General features: G+C 43.2%; 1 protein-coding gene across 1 annotated transcript; it reads right to left on the bottom strand.

The window, feature by feature from the left end:
* Nucleotides 1-487: 487 nt before the first annotated feature.
* On the bottom strand, nt 488-12,657 carry GABRP (gamma-aminobutyric acid (GABA) A receptor, pi). Its single transcript, XM_010005492.1, has 9 exons — nt 12,602-12,657; nt 11,423-11,535; nt 8,121-8,188; nt 7,431-7,648; nt 6,484-6,566; nt 3,933-4,070; nt 2,500-2,652; nt 1,789-1,982; nt 488-802 (listed from the first exon to the last, which is right to left on the bottom strand). Exons 1-9 carry the CDS (start codon nt 12,655-12,657, stop codon nt 488-490), a joined length of 1,338 nt encoding a protein of 445 aa, XP_010003794.1.
* Nucleotides 12,658-13,866: the final 1,209 nt, after the last annotated feature.

Consider the following 13,866-nt stretch of genomic DNA (forward strand, 5'->3'; position numbering starts at 1 on the left):
CACCACTGCTCTCGGGCTCTCTGAGCTACTGAGACAGCATCATCACCCCTCTATTACTGATGCCTCTGGCAAAGAATAACAGCTATAATCCTGTCTCCTCTTTGAGGTCTGAACTAGAAGGTTCCAACCTGCTTCAGATGACTAAGATAAGTTTTTCACCTCCAGTGCTCCATGGTCTGCCACGTGCAGTCCTACACACCTGTCTCTAGCCAGGGGAGAGGCTGGATGCTGGGATGAAAACCAGGTATGAGCACAAGAGCTCAGCACAGCCACTCAGCTGAACAAACAGTTGTCCAGAGTCAATGTTGCTGATACTGGAGCACCAAGAAGACTTTGCATCTTGCATACCTTACACGCTCTTCTGCTCTGTACCTCAGGAAACACAGAGCATTTTGTCCATGTTGGATTCACTGTTGTTAGGTACCTAGATGCCTATTGGCAAGATTCCTCTCCTGCTGACATAGGAGAATGTAGCAGCTAATTTCTACTAAAAATATAGGTAATAAGCCCAATAAAACACATTGATCAGCATGAAAAACAAAGGGAAAAGCAGTTTAGAGTAGTGGTCTACATTGCTGGGGTTCTGAATGGTGAAATAGCCCATAATCCTGTGCATTTTGTTTCTCAAGACACATTTGATTTTCTCATGAGTTTTCATGGTCAAGCCACTGCAGTTCACATTATCACTGGAAATCTCAATGCTTGTAAAGCTGATTTTTTGTTTATAGCTGGTGATGGAACTGTTGAGGATGTTAGCGATGTTGACTTCTTCCATTTCTTTAGTGAGTTCATTTGCAGGACCCTGAGAAACAAGATTGTACAGTAAGTTTTAAGGTTTGCCTTCTGCAGTGGGAAAGTGCTTTAATCAATAGGGAAACCATAAGGATACAGATAAAAGAACACAGCTTAATCTGTGTTCATCAAAATCCCCGCTACTCAAACATGCCTTTCAGCTGCTGCCTTGTTTTTAGAAGTACCTGAAGTCCCAGAGATGCCTGTGTTTCCACTCCTGTATTTCTAAAGGCATTTTGAGGTATTTGAGTGAGCCTTATTCTCTATTGCTGAGCAACCCAACATCCATCTCCTACAAGACATCCATCTCGTTATGTCTACACAGTAACTTAATGGCTGGGGAACTCAGCAGCAAAGTGGGAAACCTCTTTTTCCTCTGACACGATTTGGAACCTTGATGACCACTATAATCATACTTGACTATTTAATTCTTCCCACTAAAGCAGAGCACTTTGAACAATTCACTTTCTCATGCAACCTCCGCAGGATATTGTGGGACTGATGATTGGGACTGTCTTCTGGGAAGGGAAGAAGGAGGGTTCAGCTTCCTTCTGGTAGAGGAAATTGCCTCCCAGATCAGTGTTCTAACCAGAGTTATTCCACAGAAGAACAAAGAGGTGTGCTAAACCAGCTCTTCATTGGCTGCATTTTGAAAGGAACAGCTGTGCTTCTTGCTCTCTTGTGAGCTCCACTCAGGGCTACAGACCCAACTCCTGTGGCAGGCCAGAGTGCCTTCCTGAAGGTGATCCTACACAGGAGTGTCTGCTGCTCCTTCAGCTGGTATGTCAGAGACCCAGAGGTTTTGTGCTCCTCAGGCATTTGTTGTACACCACAATTCAGATTGAGTGACAACTAAGAGAAGCAATTGTTACTGTGGGGTTTTTTGGTTTGTTTTGTTTCTTTTTCAATTATAGTTGCAAGTCTTTAACAGTTAATGGAGGACTAGTTATTTTTGATGCAAGAGAACTAGGCTTATTAATGTAGGTCAGACTTTACCTCCTGAGGTGCTTTAGCTGCACACTTCTGTGATGAGCTGTAGTGAGCTACTGCATATTCCACAAGGGCACCAAAGATGAAGCTGAAGCAGATGCCAAGGTAAACATCAATGGCTTTAATGAAACAGTTGGTTTTTGAAAGTGAACTTCGTGAGCCGATCATGAGAGTTGTCATGGAAAGCACTGTTGTGACTCCTTGGAAAGTAGAAAAGGAAAGACCTTCTCTTGTACACACTTTGGAAAAGACTTGGCCTATCCTTCTGCACATTTTGTCACACTCAGGTGCTAACCAGACAGACCACATCACTTCTTACCAAATCCAGATCATCAACTGAAATGCTTTTGTAGCACTAGCTACTAGTTTCACACAGGCTGTCCCTGCCTTTGACAACTTGGATCTTATTTTTCTTGCTTACAGTAAAGAAACCTTCCCCCTCACTGCCCCCTCCAAAGCACATCAAACAAAACATCTGCTCTGCTCTCTGCTGTGAACCTGCTGAGAGCCTTGGCTGTACACAGCTCCAAGGGTGGGCAAATGTAGCAGCCACAGCACAACTTCCATACTTCATGCTGCTAACCCAGCTCTGCCACAAGTAAAAGCAGAATATGAGCAGGCTTGAGCAAGGAGCAGAGTGCTTAAGTAAACCCCCATCTCCCTTGCCCTCAAAGGCTCCCCTCCCTGCTTCCATCTCTCTGTCAGGCAGTAACTCACCAATGCAGGTTCTTGCAGGCACTGAATCCAGTGTGATCCAAAAAGAAACCCAGGACAACATGACAAGCAGAGTGGAGGGCACATAGGTCTCCAGAATGAAGTAAAGGACATTTCTTCTCAGCTCAAACTGCAATATCAGTCGTGGGTAACTGCCTGTTCATAAAAGTAGGAAACAACAGTGAACAGGAGCTTCCCGAGGACTCCTGAACTGACAGCCCAGCACCCTCCCTTCTGCTGAGGGGCACCAGCAGAACTGCACTGAAGCTGTGGAAGATGCCTTACGTACACAAGCTCAACTTCTTGCCTCAGAGGCCTTAATTATCAATATATCCTAGACGAGTGGATACATACACACAGCATTGCTGGACAAGAGACATCTAAAACTTGCAGTGGGGCTCCTAAACTTAATCCACAGTGGAAACATTTGATACCTGTCTCTTAACTCAGGGTAGAGAAGGGCTGATACTTCCCTCTCTTCTCTCAGCACAGCACATTTTTTCCAGTAACAGCTCTTAACAAGGGGCCTTATCTATTTGAGTCTTATCTGATGGCTGAGAAAGAAAAGGTTTTTCTCTCAATTTCAGCAGGCTCTGGCTCACATCCCAAAGCATCCAAATATCTTATCAACACAGGGAATTAAACCCCCTGTACTCATTAGCAATTTGTTATCTTTTCTGTGTCTTTTTGCACTCAGAAAACTTCAGTCAATTTTAAAAAAATCAATTTATCATAATACTGACATGAAGGTTCTGGGGCTGGATTGCTAGTGTTTCAGGAGATATTTCTGCTGTTTAAACAATAGTTCCCTTTGAAATGTCGAAACAAAACCCATGTTGTTTGTGGGCTGTGTACACCACAGTAAACAACAAAACATTGTTATTTTAAAACCTGGTCATTCTGAGGAAATTTTGCTTCCTTTCATAGTGTTTGTGATTAGAGAGAAGAGTATTTACACTGATAATGAAAAAGAAATAGAATTCTGATGTACAAAGGGATCTTATTCCATTATAAAATGATAGAATTGTAATTTGCACACAAAAGTAATTTTAAAAGTTAATTTTACTCCCAGTTGCTGTGAACACAGCTCTCTATAATATTTATAGTCTGCACACCTGGGAGGAAGGGAGAGTTTACTCAGGTATGTGTGGAGAAGGATAGTGGAAAAGATTATAAAAAAAATAATCATTAAAATCTATCAAGGGACTCTAGCAGACAAACCCCCCATCTTTCTGTGGGTTGCTATCTTGCAGAATACTCTGACTGCAGCCAATTGCATTTCACCATCTTTCTATATTTTTTTGTTTAAGTTTAAGATCAGCTAAAGAGACTGCTGACTCAAGCTTGAGCCAAAAGATACTGTCCCACATAAGGGAATGGAGGTGCAAGGGGAAATACCCAAGAGCTTTTCTTGTTTTTCTCTGTGACTCATGTACCTGTTTCTTGCTGTGACTTCGAGACCAGGGTGTAGTATCGTTCCACCGTGTACTGAGACAGCTGCAACTTTTCTATGCCATGGACAGAGTCATTTCCTCTCAACCACATGAAGGTGACATCATTTTCATCATATCCCCCTGAGGAGAACATAAAGAATCATGTTACTGTGGTTTAGCCAGTGAAAGCCCAGCCTTTGCTCTGCCCTGTCTCCTGGGTGGGAACAGAAGCCCCATCTCTGCCTTGTAGGCTGGACAAAGGCCCTTTTAACTGTGTCAGACTGCGGGGGGGAAGGGGGGGTGGTGGTGGAGAGGAGGGTGTTGACTGCTCTTTCCTTGCTGTATTTTCAGTCTGCTGGTTCAGATTTCAATAGGAACACATGCCACTGTGAACGATGCACCACATGAAAGGCTGCCAAGAACCTATTGCAGTCATTTACATGGGGTATTTGTATTTTAAAATATTTTAACATTTTAAAAGGGAATGTATTCCTGCCATCCACAGTTTGATTACATGCAGCAGGATAAAACTACTGCAGTGTTCAAGTCTCAAACATAGTCTCTTCACTCACGAGAGGAGAGCAGGAGAAATGCAGTGGTTAAAAAAAAAAAAAAAAAAAAAAATACAGATCCCATTGACCCCCATACCAATTAGCAGAAGCACATCTCACTGCACCGTTATTCAAGTGCTTAAAAATATCAGAAAAGGCATTTTGAGTTAGTCAGGAGCTTAAAGCTGAGACTGCTCTGTGGTTATGTACTGAGCTCTTCTAACTGTGCATGCACTGTCCAGAAAACTTGCTTATAAAACCAGCTTTTTTAGAAATCATTCTTCCTATCCCCAAAGACTTTAAGTTACTGAGAACAAAAAAAAATGTACCTGGCATTTAGGTACCACAGAATTCCTGCCTGAAAACAGTGGGACAGAGGAGATCAACAATTCAAGTAGTTATCAGTAAACTCCACACATGCCATCTGAGTAATTGACTCCAGGAATGTAAATGGTGGCATAATGTGACCTCAGCTTGGACTGAGGGATAAAGCTTGTTCTGAGCCACCAGCCTGCCATTCACTTAAAAAATGTCACTTAATTTAGGAAACAAGCCCATCAATCTCACTAATTTGATTCTTTTATTAAGTGTCCTTCTTTGAGAAAATGAGTAGGGATGCTTTGATTCTGGTAATAACCTGTTCATCCTGGAAGAAAGAATAAGATGCTGTTGCAGCTCTATTTTATCTAATTGTGTTTTCTTATTTGACACAAATAACCAGAGCCTGAGCATGATGAACTCCTAAATTAGTTGTCCAGGGTATGAATCCCCATGTAGAATCCTAAACACGTGACTTTTCAAAGTTTCTAAGCAGTTTCATAAATTCTGGTTACTCAGGAAAATGTTGTAATAAATGATAGATTACTGTTAATTCATCTGGCATCTATTTAAATAGCATGATTTCTGGGCACTTATCCTAATGAAATCTCCAGTGGGCAATGTGCATGTAATTTCATTGGCATTACACAGCAACTGAACATGATGTAGGACCCAATCACTTTTACAACAGGCCCAAACAAGCAATGCTTGAGCACAAGAGGCCAATCGTTATTATTTCAGAAGCTATTCTTTGTAATAAAGTTAACTGTTTTGAACTAATATGATTTTAATGTGAAAATAATAGGTGCTTCCATAGGTGCTTCATGCTGCAAAGCAGATGTTAAAACCGGTCTTTTCAGTATTGAGATTGTAGCTGTTCCTTTTTGTGATGTGAAGTGGGAGGTGGTGACTTGCTTGTTGTGGAGCTCCACAGGTACAGGACAGCAGCACTGCTTTTGCTGAGCTCCAGGTAAAGGCCTTGTGGTGTCCTGAATTTTCCCAGAGCCTTTCCCAGTCAGCTTTGCTATGGATGAGCTTTTAATCTAATTGAGAGCAGAACTCACTGATTATTCCTTTTTTCTGAGACTTCCAAGGCTGAGACTCCTCCCTGCCCTGACACAAGGGTCCAATCACCTGCATCACTGTAACAGCCCTCATGGAGAAACCTATACCACAAATTCAGGCTTTCCCTTAGTTTCAGTTCTTAAGTTTAGAGGCATGTTCAACTCATACCCTAGTAAAACCCACCTGTTACACTGTCTTGGTTCAGCTTAAATTTGGAAAGTGCATTGGGGGTGATAGATACCTAAAAATATAAAAAGTTTTGAAGAAGCTGTATGTGCTGTGTAAAAGGGACAGAATTTGGAAACCCAGCCATTATGACTTCATCCTTTCTGTGCAAAATTTAGCTACCTTTTAAGAAGAATATGGTTTATTACCACTTTTTAAAATATAAATTGCACAGTGATGGGAATCCTCTACACAGTGGATTACAGCACAAGCATTTGAAGAGTGATGAAGCAAGTTGTTTTCTTTTGGATATCATTATTTGCAGAAATACAAGTGTAATTCAGAAGGCCACTGTTACGAATCCAAATCTTCAAGATGTGTAGTTACATATGGAAGTTACATATGAATAAACAAATTCCTAAAGTCAGGGTTTTTTTCTATAATTCTATACTTACAGCTTTCTAGTTGCAGTCTGCATGTTTGGGTGTCCATGGGATATTTTGACAAGTCCATGTTACAAGCAACAGTAGTAGTGATTCTGTAGGAGGAGAAAGAAGTCCAAAAGTTGCAATAAAAACATGCAATGAAATATCTCTGTCTTTCTTAGCAAACTTGACTGCAGAGACTCTGCTCTGTCAATTTAGGTAATTTTGACCTAACAAAATGAATGGACTGATACCATCAGAGAGAAATCCCCCTTAAGAAGATACCTTCTCTGCAGCCACACTAAGGAAAATGTGACTGAAGGAGGGGTTTTGCTCTGCTGTGGTGAGAAATTTAGCATAGATTCACCTGTTTGCAAGTGCTACAGTTTGCACATCTTAAGAAGTTGCCACTTACCACCTGAGGCACCATGACCACACATCCTTGGGCTTGCTGTGACACGAAGGGGCAATAAGTTGGTCTCTAGCAGCTTTGCTTTGCAGTTAAGGTAGCTGGGACAGTTACTTTGAGCCAAGAAGAGAGAGCACTGTAGGAATTGCTTATCCAGGTACAGTGCACATTGCTGCAGCACTTGTACAGAGAGGCTTTTTGCTAAAAAGCAGAAATCACGGCTACATGGCACTGCATAAACAAACAGTTTCTCACTATCTGGTAACCTTCTGCTGGTATGATGTCCTCCCTCCATTCTTCCCCCAGCTCCATCTGACCCTACATGCCTTGTCCTGAGAAACACCTAAACTTGTGTGCTTTAGGAACAGGCATTGGGATGGGCAATCCTGATCCTTGGCTGGCATTTCCAGGTGACCAGAGCAGGGGGCCACGGATCTGAAGAGGATGGGCACAGCTGGCTTTTTGACTCCAACCTCGTTACCATGACAGTTGGTACCTGCTCCTGTCTCGCATAATTCTTGAAACTTACTCTGAACCAACACCATCAAAACGCCAAAGATTGATGTACCTTAAGGCATACAAGATGGTGCCATTAGAGAACAGGCGTATGAGGCGGTTCCCCATGGTGATATCGTGCAGGAAGGACCTTTTGGACTCCACAATGTATGTGTCTGGCACCCAGAGCAGCTCCACTAGGCGAGCATCTAGTGTGAAGCTCTTGTTGCCATCGAAGACCAAGCGGGGATCTGTCCAGCGCTGCCGCAAATAGATAGTGGCTGTGTAATCCTGGGCAAGAGAGGAGAGCCTGTGAGGATGCACTTCCAGCACAGCTGTGGGTGTGCCGTGGGTGACAAGGGGCACAACACACATTTAATGCTTCAAATGCATGCAGTAAATCTGAGATTTTAATAAGAAGAATTTTGTTGTACTGTATTACATTTCTCATCTATTTACACTCTGAAGTGTAGTGTTTGAGGACTATCATATATTTTTTTTAAAATGAAGTGCTGTTCTTAAAAATGCTGAAATTAAGTGTTGAAATTGTTCCTTATTCCACTTCAAGCCCACATTACCACAGCATTTACAGAGTCTGCTGTCATAAATAAACCCTGTTCTCAGCACACCTCTGCAGGTGGTCAACAGGCTCACAAAAGCAAAGCAGCTTGGATAGGGCAGTTAGGTTCTGTGCTGAACACAGAAATGTCTCTCAGGCAGGTCCTACTCTTATCTCTTACAAAATAAACATGCTTTCCCTTACCATGTCACTCTCAGATATACTAGAAATACTTGCAATGTCCAGACTCGTGGCAATCTGAACAGGTTCTCCTGTGGAGGGAAAGAAAAGCTTAAGCAGACAGAGGGGAGAGGCACAGTGAAGCTGCCCAGGATGCTGTGCAGTGTGGACACTGCCCACAAAGCAGAAGCCCAAAGGGTTACACACAGTTTTGGAGCATTGGGCTCACAAATGACAGTTACTCCCTTGTTGCCCAGCCCACACCACCTGCACACTGCAAGAGCAGCACAGCAAACTCTCCACAAAGGCTCTAGCACACACACTGGGAGCAGTCCCCACAAGCAGGCAGCCATCGGCATCCTTTTCTCAGACAGGAAAAACTAAGAGACAGACGAATTCAGTGAGTCCTGAGCGCATGCTACAAACAAGAAGTGCAACAATCTTTGCCTCTTTTTATTTATCATGTTACTCTTCTATTCACACAGACAAAAAAAATAAATTCAGCATTCAAGTCCTAGTAACTCTTGAAATCAACCACGAGAGGGCAGCTCCTCCCCAGGAAATGACCGGGCTGGGAGGGCTCTCTGACTAGGTGAAAACAGAGCAACACCTGTCCTCGTGGGACTTGCTGAGGCTCCTTTTCATCATCGAAATTTGGGGAAGACCAAGAAACACGGTTTCGAAATCTCCTTATAGGTGGTTTTGTTTGGGGTTGTTTTTTTGTTTTGTTTGTTAACTTTTCTTAAACTGTTTAAAAATATGATTTGTTTGCAAAAGATGTATATTTTTAAAAGTAGCTGTCATTCACATCCTCCCTCTAGTTTTTAGATAGTTAGACACTTGAAGCCCACTAAAATTAAAGACCAGGGGTAGAACTGTAGATCCAGGGCCTCAGGAGGTCACACTGACCATTTTCGTTTAACATTTGTGGCTCTGGTAGAGCTAGGCTGGTGTAGATGCAGTTAATCTCTGTTATGTAATCCAGTAGCATCTATTCACTGATATTACAGGATCTAGAGGAGCTTTCCTGTTCCTGCAAGAGATCAAAGCAAGCTGGTAGAATCTGTATTGTCCTAGAAATTTGTCACCGTGGTCAGAAAAAAAGAATCTCAAAGCTGCCCATTGCAGAAAGCCAGTCTGCAGGAGCTACAATGGGAAACATCCAAGTCCTGGTGACAGCTGATGAGGAATTTTTCTGTTGAGCATAGTTTCAACCATGGATTCTGGCAGAAAAGCAGAATTGATAAAGATAAATTTTTCACAGCTGTTTTCCAAACTTTCACCAGTATTTTTCAGGTGCTGAATGACATTCTGAGAAACCCTTTCTTCTGAGTCATTCCAGCACTCTCACAGAAGGTGGGGAGACCTGACACCCAACATGGACAATAGCCTCCGGTAAGGTCCTAAATATCTGACTGTCCTCAGACAGTCAGGGTGCTCCCTACTCTCTAGTGTTTTGTGAGGCTTTAAAGCAGGTTTAGTTTGTGTCTCAGTGTGAAGTGAAAGTATGTGTCAGCAGTCAGTATTTCTGGCAAGAAGAATGGCTTTATTCCTGTAGCCAAAGTCTACTAAATAGATACATGGGAACAAAAATAAAGCAAAAAATCACAAGGGTCAGATTCTAAACAATAAGAGCAGAATTTAGTTACTTTGTCAAGTCCTTTGTAGAGGCATTGAAGTTTATAAATTCTCTGTTCTCAGCCTCATACCCCACACATGCATGTACAATCTATTCAAGACAATAGCAGATACACAGAAAGAAGCGTAGCTGATTTAGAAGGAACACAACTTTTTAAACCAGGGCATCCAAAGCAAAGCTTAAAGCACGCTCCCCCACCCCCACAAATGTTACAGACTTCAAATGGTCAAATGCATGAAGCCAACATACCACCAAAGTAGGGCCTGAGGTATTTGTTGTATCCCATGGTGAGGTTCTCAAATCCAGGGAGGGATGTTGTCTCGTGGCCGTGCAAGTCGGATACATGGCCCAGGGAGCCCCTCCTGGTGACACAAGCACGTACTGTTAGGTGTGGCTGGGCGTGCTGGGCACATCTGGTGTGCAGCTGCAGCTGTGTTTCCAGCTTGTGCTCAAACAAGCAGACAAATGGCATAAAATGCTTATTAAAAAAATGAGTAGATCATTGAGATCATGGACACTTACTCGCATTGCTTATCCTGGCTGAATAACTGGCACCTTGAAGAGGCAGAAAAACGGCAAATTACCTCAGCTAGTTGCTACAGGTTTGCATATGTGGTAACTTAAGGACAGTTGTAAAATGTCCCAGACAAATCATTCAAGGTCTGTATAACACAAGTCTTAATAACAACCCACAGTCTGCCCCTTCCCACTCCTCCTACAGTCTATATAAGGGATATGCATTTCTTTCTTCCTCCTGCTCGCGACAGCCCATGACAAATCTAACTGACCCAGTAGCATCTATTCACTGATATTACAGGATCTAGAGGAGCTTTCCTGTTCCTGCAAGAGATCAAAGCAAGCTGGTAGAATCTGTATTGTCCTAGAAATTTGTCACCGTGGTCAGAAAAAAAGAATCTCAAAGCTGCCCATTGCAGAAAGCCAGTCTGCAGGAGCTACAATGGGAAACATCCAAGTCCTGGTGACAGCTGATGAGGAATTTTTCTGTTGAGCATAGTTTCAACCATGGATTCTGGCAGAAAAGCAGAATTGATAAAGATAAATTTTTCACAGCTGTTTTCCAAACTTTCACCAGTATTTTTCAGGTGCTGAATGACATTCTGAGAAACCCTTTCTTCTGAGTCATTCCAGCACTCTCACAGAAGGTGGGGAGACCTGACACCCAACATGGACAATAGCCTCCGGTAAGGTCCTAAATATCTGACTGTCCTCAGACAGTCAGGGTGCTCCCTACTCTCTAGTGTTTTGTGAGGCTTTAAAGCAGGTTTAGTTTGTGTCTCAGTGTGAAGTGAAAGTATGTGTCAGCAGTCAGTATTTCTGGCAAGAAGAATGGCTTTATTCCTGTAGCCAAAGTCTACTAAATGGGAACAAAAATAAAGCAAAAAATCACAAGGGTCAGATTCTAAACAATAAGAGCAGAATTTAGTTACTTTGTCAAGTCCTTTGTAGAGGCATTGAAGTTTATAAATTCTCTGTTCTCAGCCTCATACCCCACACATGCATGTACAATCTATTCAAGACAATAGCAGATACACAGAAAGAAGCGTAGCTGATTTAGAAGGAACACAACTTTTTAAACCAGGGCATCCAAAGCAAAGCTTAAAGCACGCTCCCCCATCCCCACAAATGTTACAGACTTCAAATGGTCAAATGCATGAAGCCAACATACCACCAAAGTAGGGCCTGAGGTATTTGTTGTATCCCATGGTGAGGTTCTCAAATCCAGGGAGGGATGTTGTCTCGTGGCCGTGCAAGTCGGATACATGGCCCAGGGAGCCCCTCCTGGTGACACAAGCACGTACTGTTAGGTGTGGCTGGGCGTGCTGGGCACATCTGGTGTGCAGCTGCAGCTGTGTTTCCAGCTTGTGCTCAAACAAGCAGACAAATGGCATAAAATGCTTATTAAAAAAATGAGTAGATCATTGAGATCATGGACACTTACTCGCATTGCTTATCCTGGCTGAATAACTGGCACCTTGAAGAGGCAGAAAAATGGCAAATTACCTCAGCTAGTTGCTACAGGTTTGCATATGTGGTAACTTAAGGACAGTTGTAAAATGTCCCAGACAAATCATTCAAGGTCTGTATAACACAAGTCTTAATAACAACCCACAGTCTGCCCCTTCCCACTCCTCCTACAGTCTATATAAGGGATATGCATTTCTTTCTTCCTCCTGCTCGCGACAGCCCATGACAAATCTAACTGACCAACAGCTCCTCCTTCCTCATCACTAGTTCCCATCCTCATACATGAGTGTCAGGCTGTGTCCCTACAGCTGCTGTCAGGACTAAAACTGCTGAGTACATCCAATGGGAGAAGGTGAAGCACTAACCACTCCACAGATACCAGCAAAGTTTCGTGGGCTGAACCACCCCTAGCTGCTGTGCACACAGAGTTCAACTCTGCAGTGCCAAAATCAGTGTTCTGTGGTGAACAGCAAAGCTAGAACCTGACATAGTGAGGCTCACAGAACTGTAGCAGTATAAACAGCTAGGGAGTCAGTGTTTGGGATTGTAAAGAGAAGTTTTATGGTGCAGTGGCCACATGCTCACTTGGTGAAAATGTAAATGAGTGAATCATTAAGAGTTTGTTATTGTTTTGTGAAGGGCTGAAGGAGGTGGATGGCACTGCCTCTGTGTCTCCCTAGAGTCTCAGAACCACTAGTCCGTGCAATATGAAACTTAACAATGTGGTTACTCAAAGCCCTGATTAACTTTTTCCTTCTGTTCCCTTTAAAGCTGGGTTACTAGTTCTTGGAGCTTTGCTGCAGGTTTTAGAACAAAAAGGACCTTACAGAACAACTGACGTAGTCAGTGCACAGTAAAACAAAATGAACACTCCACTTACCTTTGGATTGGAAGGAAAAGACACAGACTGAGGAAGCAAAAATAGTGGCAGAACATTTCTGGAGGTTATTTCTGTAGTTGCTCTGCTTGTCTGTGAAGCAGAAAAGAAAGGCAAAATTTTGTGATCTAAGAAAAACTATTGTAAAGGAAGGGCACAGGGAAAAGGAACCCTGCACAGTCAGAGCCCCACACTGTGTAGTGTTTAACATTCCCTACCCCTTTTTTCTAGCTTGTGTTATTTTTGCAGCACCAAGCTATCTTAGCTCTTTCCACATGACTAGTGGCAACTCAGGTCCCCAGATCAAGGCCAGGGTCACCAAATTGTAGCTGCCCCTAGGATTTAGGTAGGGCTTTTCTTCTTTTGGCATGGGATGGCAATTGGCTGATGTTGAGAATGACACCACGGGAACACGTTTGATAAACAGAAAAATGTTCAGGCAGTTCCTCAAGGCAGTCAGACTCTGGAGCCAAGTGAGATCCTGCCCACCCACATATGACAGATGTGGCATCTTTTAGTCCAGGGCTCAACTAATCAGCTATGTAGAAACACTGTAGCTCCATGCTCCATTACCTTGTACCTGGGATAAACCCATGCTATTAATAGCAATGCTGGCAAGCTGCTCAGCATGCAGTACAGGATGAAATCATTCCACTTTAAATGGGTTTCGTTGACTTTTCTGGGAGCGGAACCAAATCTTGGCTACTGGCCTGAGGCTCCCAGGGCTTATCCTGGCCTTGGAGCAGGCACCATGATGGGCAGCTCTGGACTGTGCCCTGCACCACTCTGCATTTCTGCTCCATGCCAGAACTGCTGCATCCATTGCACACCTTCTCTCGTGCACATGGTGCTCTGCCACACACCTGGTGTGTGCTGCCACAGCAAGCTGCTGCAGGATGGGCAGCCAGAGCACTTCCAGAAAGAGGGTTATTTAAGCCATCAAAGCTCTACCTGCTCCACTGCACAATTGGAAGCATGTCCTGGGTGTCAGTTTTCCTGCAGATACCAGCAAGGAAACAGAATTATTGGATGGGTACGAGTCTTCCTTTCTATCATACTGTTACAAATTGGGAATGACTCTGCAAACCTTTAGCCCCTGTCCCCTTGGCACCAGTGACAGCAAGATATCCCACCTTGAGCTTCAACATCTTTCCCATCCTGGCCTGGCTGTGACATAGTAACCCAAGTATCAGGAATTTTCTTCTTGAGTTGTATTCTTCCTGTGGTATTTCAGCCTAGCCCAGAGAGCACACTGTCTCTTAGCTAGT

This window comes from Chaetura pelagica, unplaced genomic scaffold, assembly GCF_000747805.2.
Source record: "Chaetura pelagica isolate M959 unplaced genomic scaffold, ChaPel_1.0 scaffold581, whole genome shotgun sequence".
In the NCBI taxonomy this organism is placed as follows: domain Eukaryota; kingdom Metazoa; phylum Chordata; class Aves; order Apodiformes; family Apodidae; genus Chaetura; species Chaetura pelagica.